Source organism: Dinoponera quadriceps, unplaced genomic scaffold, assembly GCF_001313825.1.
Source record: "Dinoponera quadriceps isolate SergipeBrazil2010 unplaced genomic scaffold, ASM131382v1 scaffold37, whole genome shotgun sequence".
NCBI classification, from domain to species: domain Eukaryota; kingdom Metazoa; phylum Arthropoda; class Insecta; order Hymenoptera; family Formicidae; genus Dinoponera; species Dinoponera quadriceps.
This window is the reverse complement of record NW_014554446.1, coordinates 2,536,992-2,551,437: the sequence shown is the minus strand read 5'-3', so window position 1 is coordinate 2,551,437 and position 14,446 is coordinate 2,536,992. Positions and strand designations below refer to the sequence as shown.

The 14,446-nt window shown below is 46.6% G+C and overlaps 1 protein-coding gene across 6 annotated transcripts in view; it reads left to right on the top strand.

Annotated features, from left to right (window-relative positions):
* LOC106749201 (protein turtle homolog B-like) overlaps positions 1-14,446 on the top strand; it is a 390,009-nt gene that overhangs the window by 220,623 nt on the left and 154,940 nt on the right. For all 6 annotated transcript variants that reach the window (XM_014628417.1, XM_014628411.1, XM_014628434.1 and 3 more), the window contains one exon: positions 812-984. In XM_014628417.1, the coding sequence (XP_014483903.1) occupies positions 812-984 (173 nt within the window). The remainder of the gene's footprint in view (positions 1-811; positions 985-14,446) is intronic.

Sequence of the window (14,446 nt, the reverse complement as noted above, 5' to 3'; positions counted from 1 at the left end):
CCCCCCCCTTCTCTCGTCCGGTCGGTTTAAATATATATATATATATATATATATGTGTGTATATGCGTGCACGTGCGTATTAACGGTACGATGTAATGATATCGTAACTATTCACGCGACAGTAATATCAGGGTTACAATAATAATAATGATTATTATCATAATTCTCTCATGATGATTATCATTATGCTTCCCCAACACAATGTCGCGCGAGCACGCAAAATGTTGCATACGGCGTAATGTCGTGCAAACGTGTAAATAAATATTAGCAGAGATAGTCCCTTTCCCGGCTTCAATGACGTTTGTCTCACTATACGTGCCCGTTTTCATCATCCGCTCCAATTCTCCCGCCGTCGAATTACGCGATTCTTCCTCCCACTTTCTCTCTTCCTCCCTGTTTTTCTTCCTTTTTTTTTTCTTCTATAAAGAGTCTATTCCGAACTCGTCAAAGTTGGAAATTTCGCGAAACGAGATGCAAAATTTCACGAGGGAAGAATAATCGACCGGCCTTTCCCCGATTGTCACACAGCCGCCGCGCGAAAGTAACTGTTCGAAACTTTCGATTCGCGCTACGTTTGTCCGGCAGTCTGCAACATTGTCTCGCGAAAGTGCACGAGTTTCGTGGACCGAGGGAGAAATAGAGAGAGAAAGAAAGGGCTACGTTTGCATCTTTCGCTTCTCGATACGCAGAGCGGGAACGCGCTTGACGGGTTTGTCTCGTAATAACGTCGTGAAGGAATGTACTCTCTATCATCCGTTCAGAATCGAAATTGCGGCATATCCACAGCGTTTTCTTTTGGCTTCTGTTACAGAGGCGCACGGCTATAGCAGCAGCAGCAAGGGCAGCGACACATACCAGAACACTCTGGAGGATGCCGCACGGTCGGGGCCGTATTTCGACAAATCGGCCTCGAAGAACGTGACCGCGCTGCTGGGCAAGACCACGTATCTCAACTGCCGTGTGAAAAATTTGGGGAACCGCACGGTGAGTGACGCGACCTGTACGCACACAGAGAGAAAGATTTCCTTGGACTTCGTGGAATTTCTTTGAATTCGGACAAATTTTCCCTTTTGAAATCAGGCGGACACGTGACTCGACAAACAGGATCGGTTTGGTTTCTCAAACAATAAATTCGTTGAAAGAAGCAACATTATGTTAGAAAGATGTTAAAGAACTTCTTTCTGTATCAGTTGAATAATATTTAATATATGTTGAAATTTATTGTTTTTTACTGAAAACTAAATATTATTTTCCCCATGATGTGTTTCCCATCAAACATAGTTTATTCTAGCGAAACAATATATTTGTTTAGACAAAATGATATTTGATATTAAATTATGTCATTAAATAAATCTGCCTCAACCAAATATGTATGCTAAATCCAAAGAAACTTTTTTCTCTGTGTAAATACACACACGTACACACATATGAAGAAAAAGTGTTGCAAATAAATTATAACTCATGCGAGCACTACATATTTTTCTCTGTTTTATTCACTTAAATCAGATCGGCATCGGACGGCTCGTTGAATTTATCGAGACTGCATGCATGAGATCTAACGATGTCATAATAAGAATAATAATGACGATAATAATAGTAATTAAGTGACGCTATAACGTTTACCGAGTGACGCTTTGATAAGAAATGTTAAGGAGTAATGACGAGGTAGTTACTCGACTAAGAAAGCAATCTTACTTTCCACTCGGGGCGAAACTTTCCGCGATGTTTTGCAGTTTTAAAATATCGCGACTTCACTGCGCGATAACTAATTCCCCTCCCGATAAAAAAGAGAAGTTGTAAATTTCCTACTGAAAGGTAAAACAGAGAGAACTTCGAATAGGTATGAGATTGCCGGGGTATTAAAAGCGGTGGCGGCGGCGGCAACGGGGTCCGATTCGCCTTTGTCGCTTAACAACTCGAAAGTAACGGACGAGGTCAACTCGACATTACGATTCGATGGATTAGACTCGGCGATTTACGGGCGTATACTTAAATCCATGGAGAGACGCGTCCAATGATATATCTATCTCTCTCGCTCTCCTTTTCCGCATAGAAAATTTCTCGGGAATTAATTGGAATCCAGTCCGATTTCCCAAAATAAGGATGGATTCTAGCCGGGAAAACTGTGCTGGTTCCGGTTAGAAGTGCAGCATTTCAAACGTACGATTCCAAACGTGGGAAACGCAAGCAGATCCTCTATGTAGATAAAAGTTTTTTTTGGATTTAGTACACATCTGTGTTTAACTTGCGTTTGTTTAATATAAACAACATAATTTAATATCAAATATAATTTTATCCCAACGAAAATGTTGTTTCACTAGAATAAACCATGTTATTTGATTAAAAAAAAAAAAAGTATTATTTAGAGGAGATATTATTTGGTTTTCAATCAAGAAATTTATTTCGTTATGTAACAAATATTGTATCATCGAAAAAAAATGTTCTTTATTATTATTTTTTTTTTACATAATATTACTTCTTTCAAATAATTTATTTCTTGCGATAACTATTGGAATGTTTTGGATGAAAGTACAAAAGAAATATGTTACTTGACGTAAAGATATTTATTGTTTGAGAAACCAAACGATCCTTCACTTGACTTTAACGATGAGGCAAACCGCGCAGCACGCAGCCAATCAGCGGAAAAGAGGCTTCATTCCATGTTTGGAATAAGAATGGGATTCCCAATTGGCCATAGTTGTGCAAGAAAGATCCAACCCACAAAATTATAATTCTTGAGATTTTATTATCAATGAAATCTACACGTCTTTCTACAACAAGATCCAAATTTTATGGGCACATAAATTAATTAAAAAAAAAAACAATTTTTATTTTCCACTAATCTCATTTCTTACTAGTTCTGCCTTTTTCATCCATTTCTCTCAGGTTTAAGCTTGTCAATGAAATGCTTATAAAGAAAACAAGAAAATGAATCGTGTTGACTTCTTAAAACGTTTGTAAAGAACCTCAGTGCTATTTATACTTTTCAAATCACGTATCAAATTTTCATTTTCATTTTTCTCAAAATGTATCGCACGTAGATGGGATCTCTCTTGCATAACTACGGTCAATTAGTAATATAACCTATTTTGGGACAACTTTGGGTATTGTAATCGGAATCTCCGCTATGTACGGCAAAATCTGGGAAAACTCTGCGGGTCTCCCTTTCTCCTTTCTCCCGCGAGATCTCTCGCTAATGTCGAGGCACCGAAGTGACGACGCCGGCGAGAATGAAGATCAGGGCGGAGAGCGCGCCGTTTGCTCGCCCGCCGACGACGTCTGCGTAAACACGACGGATTCCGCGTTTCCTCGAGGCTGAGCATGGCGAAATATCGAGTGTCAATATTTTACCGGCACAATGGAGCGTCACCTGTCCCGGGCAAACTGCAGGGGGTACACGTCGGAAGTGCACTCGGGCACCGGCGCGACGGCCTCTCGACAATGCCATTGAACGAAGTGCGGCCGCCTTCGGCGCGCATATACAGCGTGCAATATTTGACCGTTGCGGCGTCCGAACAATTAGGACGGATCTAGACGGAGCCTTGCGCGAGGTAAATAGGATTACGGCAGCGCGGCATTATGACCGGCGCCGATAAATTCGGATTGATTTCGCGTTTGGACGACTAACGGCCCGGCTCGCTTTTTCCGCGTGCGAACGTACGAACGAGCGGGCGAACCGCGCGATTTCCGATTTTCTCTACTCGATGACTAATGGAATAAACCCCGTTTGTTTTACCGCATCATCACGCTTTTTGACCGCGTTCTCGCGCTTCGGAACCTCCTGTTTAATGTGCGTTAAGAGAGATAGAGAGAAAGAGAGAGAGAGAGAGAGAGAGAGAGAGACAGAGTAGTTTGAAAGCAACGATCGGAAATTTTTTATATTTCTCGCAGAAGTTTGTGTATGCCTGTGTGAATGTGTATGTATATGTGTGTGTGTGTGTGTATGTGTGTGGAGCGTACGTCACACGTATACACGTTGGAAGCGCTATGATGCGGACGGATTCATCGCCGAGGATTAGGTATAACTCATGGGAAAGCGAGGGAAAGATTCGGCCATAACTCACGTAACCGTATTTTACGCGCGTCTTTTTGCTCCCGTCTCGTGGGAGAGATTAGATCGCCTGGATTATTCACTGGTGGCTTCCTCGATTCGTAGTTACCGAGACGTGTGAAAGAGTTGAAATTGTTGGCTCATATGATTTTCGCGCGCGGCCGGCCACCGTTGGTAAATCTCGACCGTGTAATTCGGCGTGTGCCCGCGGATATCCAATACTGTAGGATCACGATCTGTCGCACACAAACGCCGAAAATATACATCTCTCGCCGAATTCCATCGTCGGTGTTTAACGATCGATCGAAAGGCCCCCGCCCGTCCCGCCGAAATTCCACGCTTAAAAAAAAATCCACCGCTTTTCGCGGTTAAGAAACTGCAAAAGTTTATAGTTTGCAGCGCGGAGAAGAGCTGTAATTTCTCTAAGGATGGACGGTTACGCAACCAGACTTTCTTTCCGTGCGAGGCGACGTCGACGTCGTCACGCCGACTAATTTCACTCGATGTTTTCCCGAACGCGTCGTCCGCGTGGACCGGCCGGCAGGCGGACGGAGGGTAAAAAAGATACTCGAGAAACGCTGAGACATAACGTACTTTGTAACAATTGAATTGGTAATGCGCCGGTTTATACAGGGGCCGGCGGCTGCTTAGTCGGTGGTGCGGCCGAGGGAAGAGGGAAGAAGGAAGCGGCGTGCTCGGCGAAGTCGACCGACTTTCGAATGCGAGGAACACCCGGATTTATCGTCCGTGTGTGAAACTCGCGGCCGAGAATCATACAGCGGGGCCAGATTTATTGGGCGAAGTGTACGTCCGCCTCGTACGAAGGAGAAATGCATCCGAGCCCTGTTACGAGCGAGCTCCGCGGCCGTGTTTTACTTAATCTATGAATCGCAAGCCCTCCCCTCTCTTTCCCCGCGCAAAGTTCGACGAGTTCAAAAAGAGAGGTTCGCGTTCATTCATATGTATGTCCCGTAACCCAGTTTGAATTCAATTCTGTTCGAGAGGTGTGCGAGGCCCGTCCCGTCTCGAGCTTGAACGCAACGCGGCTTCAAACCCGACCGCCTATGGGCACTCGCGAGCGCGCTAATGATCACGATCGCGTTCACGTGCGAGTGCACTCTCGAAAATCCCCGGTCAGCGTCGAGCGAGAGAGAGAGAGAGAGAGAGAGAGAGAGAGCGCGAGCCAGCGTTTAATTAATTTCCTATAACGCGCGCGCGCCAGTCCTATCGGACAAATTCACCCTTAGAGCAGAATATCTTCTATCCTGGCAATAAAACTGTTTCCGCTCTAATTACGAATGATCTGCGTAATTCGGCCAAATTTTATTGCTGTTGCGACGTATATACAATAGCAACGAGATGATTTTGCTACAACGGCAAAATTCTTTTTCTCCGTGTAATTATACAAATTTTTCCCTTCTCTCTCTCTCTCTCTCTCTCTCTCTCTCTCTCTTTTAATCGCACACGTGTCTTCCGCGTCTTAGATCCGTCCACGAGATACCTCTTTTCTGTTCAAGCGGCGACGAGAGCGACATCGATATCATACGTGTTTATTTTACCGACGAACTTGCCTCCCCCCTCACCCTCGCTATCATGGAGTCGCGATTATTTGATTTCTAAATCGTGTTTACCGTCTCGGCGTACAGCTGGAAATTCATCGATGGCTACGGCTTGATTCGGTAATATATATAGGAGGTCCCAAGTCGAATCGAAACCGCAGGGCGGTAGCTGTGCTCGGGCGGAAGCTTAATTAAATTCAACGCGCGAACATCTATTCGATGAATAAGGCACAATCGCGACCGGCGAGCGCACGGACGGGAAGCCCTCTCCCTCCCCCTCGTCGACGCGCTTCTTGTCCGAAGTTAAATGAAAATAAATAACTTTGCCGTTCGCGTTAATCAATGGGAGACGCACTTCGCGGGAGCTTAGTGTGACATGCCACGAAAAAAAGAGAACCGGCAAGGAGTGGAGGAGGTGAAAAAGGCGGGCGACGAAGAGAGAAAGAGGGAAACTCCGCGACGGATTCTTACGGATAGCGCTGCACCACGGACGACCGGGAATAAATGCTGTCGGGAAGAGAGAATCTCTTCTTTCCCTTGTTGCAATGAGCATCGACCGGAGCGGGGAATCGATTCGATATAGACGCTACGATTATCGCTGCACCCGTCGGTTGACTTACATTAATTCAAGATCAAAGCCTCCAACGAGACCGTTGAAGCGAAGAGCTCTTAGATAGCGATAGAGAGAGAGAGAGACCTTTTAAAATCCGAGAAACGAGCGCACAGGACATTGTTACGTAAGAAGAGACGGAATCCTTTGTAACACCGCGAAAGCCTATAATGAGCGGATAAAGGATGACGACAGACCGAAGGAGCCGCCTATCGAGATTTCATCGATTAAGATAATACTATCTCCCTCTCCCTCTCTCTCTCTCTCTCTCTTACTCACAGGAGGAGAAGAACGATTCGAGCAGTCTCGCTCGATGACCGTTACCCTCCTAGAAATGCAACTTAACTCTTTGCGCTCCAATTACTGTCAAGCTCGGTCGGCTGATGCGACCCATTTCGAGACGCTCGCTCATCGTGTATATCAATGAGAACACAGATATTCCCTTTTAATTGCCGACGGAGGCGTCCGTTGGATAAATGATACCTGAGAACGCGACTCTCCGTTACTCCTCAACGCCTAATTAGCGGAGAAATTTGTCAAGAGATTGTTTTTCCGCTTCCACCCGTTTTTCCTCGATTCTAATCCTTTACCGTACGTCCGCTTCAAAGTCCTTCTCGAAACTTTATTACGTATGTGCACGTAACTTATACGGGGCCATGCAACAATTACGTCGCACCATGAGGGGGGAAATTCCACATGCCGCGTAATATTAGGGGAGGGCAAATGCTTTGTGGGAAAATTGTGAAGAAGGGGAGAAAATATTCCAATTTGGCGTGATATAATAGAAAATGACCCCTAATCATAATAGTCTCTCTCAATTACAACGTTTCACGTCCTGACAGGGCATATTCTAGGATACATTAATAAATGCCACTCGCTCACTCAATCACTCATTTTCTCTCTCTCTCTCTCTCTCTCTCTCTCTCTTTTTTAATGCCAGGTGTCGAGCGTTTAAATTCGTTCCCGTCGAAACGTCATTATTATATTACACGCACGCCAATTCAGGCTAATCTTTCCGATTAAACGTGTCTCTCGATAATTCCGGTTCAATTATCCGACCGGCGCGATTTCAGGTAATAGACTGTCCGTTATTTCGTTCGCTATTCATTTCCTATTTGACCGGTTACATCACACCGATCAATGTTGCTGTCTACCTACAATCGACCGACCGGCCAGTCTCGTCAACTTTGCCGATAACCTCCGACATTCTCAGGCGGCGCACGCAGTGTACTCTCTATCAACGTGATACGAAAGACGAATACGCGTGCGGAACAGTCAATCGAACAGCGGGATAACGAAAAGAGAGAGAGAGAGAGATCTGATTCTATTGCGTTCCTGGCATCTTTGACCGCGCGATACGGCGAGCGGAGGCCGACGGTGGTCGTCCGCGACGAACAATCGGCCTCGTTCCCTTTCCACGGGCGTACGTCGATCGTAAAGAAGAGCAGCATCGAGCTGAAAAGACGCGTCTCCCGACAATGGTCTTCCGTCGAGCGTATCGCCGTGCTCCGCGATCGCGAACAGTCGCTCCCGATATCAATTTCAATTCCAGGCCCTGTCAATCGAACGGTTATCACGCGGCCACTGTTACTTCTAAATACCGCGGGCGCCACATCGATAATGTTAAAACCTAGATAACCGATTCACTCGCCTAAATTCCAACACTTACGTGAAATCCCGATGAAACACCGCTATAAGCGAGGAGACAAAGTGTAATAGAAACGAGAATGCGAGAAGAGGGAGGAAGCGAAGCGTGAAAATAAGTAGAAGTCTAGCGAGGGAAGAAGCAGAGCGAAGTGTAAGAGTCGCATAAAGGTATAAAAGTTGGGCAGTACGGGAAATGAGGGGGATTTGGTAGCGGGGGAGGAGTTGAGATAGTATTATTTTCTTTCTAACAGTTGATGGTACAGTTTTTTTTTTTTTTTACCGAAACGCAGGTGATGTCTCTATACATGTACGGAAACTTAGTTTACCAAGTTGTATAGATTATAATGTTAAATCAAGGTAATCACTGTCACAATCACTGTTGACCATCGAAAGTGATTGTTTTTTTGTTAGAATATTTATGATGTTTCTTTTGATGGTTGCATTTTGCAAGATTCTTATTCAACACATTCTGATGTATAATTGTTTTACAACAGGCTTTACAACACAAGCATGTTTTGACCTCAATGTTTAAACCTTAAAATTTGGGCGACCGTTTTAATAAGCCAATCAGAGAGAATTGGGACCAATATTGAATTTTACAATTTATTTAATTATGTGCTTAATTTTTAAGGTAGTCCGTTCAAACTCGGTATAAACTCTCTCAGTGGAATAAAAAGTTTTTAAAAAGCTACAAAAGCTACAAAGCAAGATGAACGTCAAAATTGTCTCGACTCTTCTCCATCTTCCCTATTGAGTGCACGATAACTATATTCAACAAATTTAAAGCGAATTGAACATTAATCGTTAAAGCGTTGATTTCTCTGAAAAATACAAATCCCAAGGCCGAAAACTTACAATAGTCACGCAGCTCGAACGTACTTCTTCGTCGTTTCTACTTCAATATCGGCATCTCGAGCGTTTTGATTCCTCCTGAGGAAGATGAATCATTCTCGCTTCGCCTCGGCGTATATCCACGCACGCGCGCACACGCACATCGATTCCTTCAACGCGATAATTAATCAGAATTAGCCGAGGAGCTCTGAGGAGAAGGCCTCGTGTGTATGGTGTTTTATGTGTCTGCCGGCGGCGGGGAAACCACGTGTAAATCACAATTTTCGAGTTACCGCACTGTAAATACCACGGTAAATCAAAGCTGTCGGCGTAACAAAACTAAGTATGATTTACCGCGACTTTGAAATCACCGCGCGCAGGCCTGATTTATATTATCGTAATTTCGCACTCTGTCTTAGCGCACGCCGCGTTTCACCACCCTGCGCCGTCGATCGTCGGCAGCGAGTATACGCACACACACACGGTCGAATAATTCGATCGCGTATTTATCGCCCGAGCGCTACGAGCAATCTGTTTATGCGCGTATATGATAATGAGAATGGCAGCGCAACCCGATACGTTATTCCTTTTGACGAGATGCAGAATTTATTTCATTCGATACGTGCGCCCAAACATCGTAAAACGAAACAAGAATCTACATAATTGTTGTGACAATATCGCAAATATGACTTCGTAAATAAATTAACCTCCCCCCCCCCCCTTTCTCAATCCCCTATCCCGCAGCCCTCCGCCCACCCGCGCCGTAAATTAGCAGTATCAATTACATGCTCGTACGATCCCCTCATGAATTCGCAAATGTCGAATGTCGGATTAAATCGCGCGAAACGAATTTGTTCGCGCGCGGACGACTTTTTGCGAGCGGCGGAACCACCGTCCTGTTAATTTAACGTTGAAATAACGCGACGGGGGGCCCCCCTTTATCACGTAACCTCTCGCGGCTCGGCAACGCCGCGTGTCACGTATGCATTAGCGCCGAGAGAGAGAGAGAGAGAGAGAGAGAGGGGGAAAGAAACTTTGTCTCGAGTGTTCCGGGGTATCTCAGAAGTGTTCCTGCAGAGGCGCAATCTCCGGAGTCAAAGGCACGAGACACGTATCCTTTTGAAGAAGTACCGGAGCGTGAAACGTCATTTGCTTATGTGGGGCCGACAATAAGCCGCACCCGTCGAGTTTAAGCTTTACTGATTACAAGTCGTTCCCGCTATACTTTGATCCTCTCACCCCCCCCCCCCCGCTCCCGGGAGTGGGAAAGGTAATATCGTCTTCTTGTTTAACTTCGCGCAGCTCGAGGAAGACTACGATACACGCGAGCCAGCGCGCGCGCGCCGCCACTTCTCGTGCCCCGGCAATTCTCGGTTGTAATCAAATATATGCGAGTGCGCGAACGCTTAACCCCGATTTTCGCGACTGCCGCGCGCGCGCGTGCGATGTCTCACCCCTCGGTTCTGAAAATAGATATCTTCGCGTGCGCGCTCAGAGTGAGAGGCGGAGAAAGACGGGGCGAGAGGGGGAGGGGGAGGGATTTTACATCAGACGACGTCGTCTCGATTGTAGAAGTGACGTTTATATCGTTAAAGTGTGCCTTGTTAAGATGCAAAAGTGCGGTAAATACAGCTGATGGCGGCGGTATCTACTTAATAAAGGACACCTTTCAGTTCCGTTCGAGCGGGCGGTCGCATACCCTGAATCGAATCAGCGGAATTATCGCGAATTAGGTCGAGCATCGTGCAATAGGGGATTCCGAAAGAGCGTCCCACTCCGCGTCTCGACTGCGCGAGATTCTCTTTCGCTCGTCCACGCATCGAACGATCACGCTCGGCAGCCTTAATTTTCAGTCGAGGTCTTGAGCGTTCGGCCAGATGTAAAGTGAACTTGTGTGCGGGGTGAAACGGAGTAATGGCCGGTCACATGAGCGGGATACTCGTAAAACCGCTGAGAAATGTCGAATTCAAAGTCCGCCTCCGAATGGACGCTCGCGGAAGTCTGAGAAACCGATGTACGTTCGAGAAAATACGGGCTCGGCTCTGTTTTGTATATTCGCGAGGAAGTGATTTTCCCACCTCGGAACGTTGCGTTTTCGCATCGAGAAAATATCGGCCCATATTGGGGGGGATATATTTGGAAAAATTCATTAATTATTATCGCACAATTTTTTCATAGCGGAAAACACAATATTAGACGCAAATTGAGATTATTTTATATTGGATTATTTTATAAGGAAAATGAGAAATCATATTTTCATATTTGTAATGTCGCGTGTAAATATTTACCTCGGTTTCATTTCATAATTAACATTTATTATTCGATCAGTCGAATAATCATACGGGAGCGTAATTATGCTTGACAAATACCGAATTCACGAGTGGCGATCTCGATGCGTCATCGGAAATACTTCGCACTTCGCGTTAGGACCTCTTTAAAAACGATATGGCGGGCTGCAGGTACTACCTGAAGTACTAATCTGAGCGGTACATCCACGTATTCAGCCGGTTTATATCGGCGGCATAGCTAAGCATCCGCCACCGTGTTCAACGTGACGCGCAATTAGTGCAATCGATGCACTTCAACCACCCGCCTTAACGATAACGCAAGACTATTATCGGCCGTCGGCCATAGTTTCCCTTGCAATACTCCGACGTTTATCGAGCGAAGTAGCGATTTTTCGGCTGATACGAGCTAGCCGCTCGTATGGATGCGGACGAGAGAGAGGCGGCCTCCTTTCCGCAGAATTTAGCTTAATGGCCGGCTCCTTAAAGAAATTACCGCCACGGCGGCTGTAAAGCGCGGAAAAGTTTATTACACGGCTCGCGCGACCGCAACGAGCGCGCGGTGGATAGCGAACAATTTCGTCCCGGGGAAGATTAGTCCGCCGCTACGCTAAAATAATCCCATAATGTATACCGGGAGCGAGAGGGGTGGACAGAGGGAGAAGGAAGAAACCGTGGCCGAAAGGAGGAGAAGCCGAACTGGCGCGCTTCTTAAAATCCGAGCACGCGCCGCTCCCAATAACTCACGGATAATCTACCGCCTTAATCTTTGATCTTAAGTTTTCGCGTTAGCGCGCCGCTCGACGACAAAGGACGGCGCCCGCCGTTACTGATTTTCACCCTTCGCCCATAGCCTGCGAGGAATCGCGCCCTCGTGCTTCTTTCTTACCGCAACGAGCGTTGTTCGCGGGATTGCTTGCGTAGTTACGACCAATTACAAATTCGAGCCGATCGATGATAATCGAAGGGAGGGACGGTAAGTTTGCAGATTCAATTCGCATACAACGATTTCAATGTGCTCCGTATTGAATTTGTATTCTTAATTTCAACAAATAACGTATTAATTAACTCGAAACCCCGGGGGGTGGTTCCTCGGCTTCGCGCGGCGAACCTTCACCGTCCGGACCGGCACCCGAAAGCGGGATTTTCTCGCTAATGCGATTGTAATGAACGCGAGATGCATAATTGCGGCCGACGTTAAATGGACGATCCTCTTTTGTTCGCGCGTCCTGGCGTATTCGACAGCGTCGCATCACCAACAGCGCGCACGCGATATCAACGTAAATCGGCCAGCGTAACGCCAGCTGCAACACTATCGAGGACGGATATCTAAATTACAAAAAAGATATATTTATAACGGACCGCGCTTTTCATGACGCGCGGTCTTGATAGACGGGAATCCCGGTGATTCGCATCAAAGCCCCCTATCGTCACGCGTATATGACGTGTGCGAAAAACGCACGTGAAAAATTGCGTGCGAAAAATACGCGTCGTAAATGACGAGCGCGATTACTCGCGCGAAAAAATGGCCGGCGAAGGCTCTGATTGACATTCTTCGAGTATTCTTGACCGCGTCGGAAAAGAATTTCCAAGCTCGGAACTTGGCGATGCCTCGTGAGGCTTTCCGGCGACGGCCGCGAGAACGCGAGACGTCGCGGTTAGCAGATAATAGCCCGTGGTTTTCGCCGGTCGTCCCCACAGAGGTAAATATCTTGCCCAAAGCGAGATTCGCCCCGACGTTCGTCCACGTTTGTCGATTTAATTCGAGACTGTTTGGATTCCCGAGTCTCGAGTTTCCACTGTCGTTCGCGCCAAACGGCCGAGAGTGATAACAGCGTGTATTGTTAACAGCCGAAAGCCCCGATTTACCTTTCTACATTTCTCTCGCTCGATTTCTCGAACTCTGTGCGTTGTCGAGGAGATATTTTCAGTGTCTCATTACACAGTAGCGCACAACAAGGGAGCCGCTTGTAAATTTCGTATTTGTCAAGCAAAATTAACATTCTTACATGTTTGTTTCACTATCTAAATAATAAATATTAATTCAAAACGAAGCCGGACCACGCATATACTTATTTTTTAATACTATTATCAAGAAAATATTCTTCGTTCGAGATAACCATCGCTTAAAGGGAGAAAAATCAAACGAATAATTGTTTTTCCTCGCGACACGAGGAATTTTATATTTCTATATGTGCGTGGATTCGTTGAATTGCATAGTATAAAATAACAATAATATTATTCGCGCGACATTCGTATCATTATCGTATTACGGCGCTGTCATTCTATCTTTATTATTCACGCGGCAAAGAAAGATGAAGTAACGTGAGCGTGAATCGAGTCACAGCCAATACGTACACAGTCCCAAGTACCATCGAATCCTTATCGAACTCGTTTCATCGAATTCTCATCAAACTCCTTTCACTCCCCTTTCACCTCCCCTTGAATCCATCCCCGAGGCTGTTTCCGAAGTAGCTCCGCTAAATTCCTCCGTACGACCGGCGAATCGGAAGTTTCCGCGACACCCAGCGCGAACAATTACCGTGTTGTCTCTCACGGGAGAATCGTGAACGACAGGTTTACAAGTAAACGCCGATATTTTCGCCTATCACCGCGGCGATGAGCGGCAGCGTTACGGCAGTGCGCGACGAGTGCGACGATTTTCGACTGCGTGCCGGCGCACAGCGTGCGGTCAAAATGCAACGAGACATTTCAACTGCAATTATATTGACTGCCACGAACAATGGGGCATTCATGGTCGCGCGAACACGCGGGCGGAACATTCCTTGCTGATATTTAATCGACACGAGTTCCATTAGGGAACACGTGTTTCGACGGAGGCACCCTTTTATGATTTTCCAGCGACCGGGCGGTGACGGTGTCATTTCCGCCGACACGCCGATCGAATATAATGACACCGGGGCCCGCGTTTCGGCGTGCTTTCGGGTCGCGATCGCCGATATTATTGCCCATGGAGAGGGGGAGGGGGGAAACGCTGAAACAGAATTGCCCTCGCTTTGCACCCCCCGAGCCGTTGTATTTTAATCGCGCGTTAAGACGCGCTCGTGAAATTTGCATACGCGGGAATTCCCACCGCGGGATGTTCGCACGACTGCGAGATCGCTTCCGTGTCGCCTCGCGTCCGCGCGCAAGGAAGCCCATCGAGCAGCAGCTCGTTAGAGCTTACGCGTCGACGTCTGCGGCGATAACGGAAGTGTGTGTAATCGTTAGGTTCTGGACGCGCGATCAAAGTGCTCGAATTCCTCGCGGAGTCTCGCGCTAGGGAGAAAGAGGGAGAGGCAGCGAAGCGACGTATCGGTGTAAGGCACTGTAAGCTTTGAGTCGTGGCGACGGTAGACGGGATCGGCTATTAACCGCGATTAAAGGATGAAATACGGCCGCTATTATACGCGCGTCGGGAAATACCGAAAGAGGATTATTCCCCGGTAGCGGCCGAACGCGC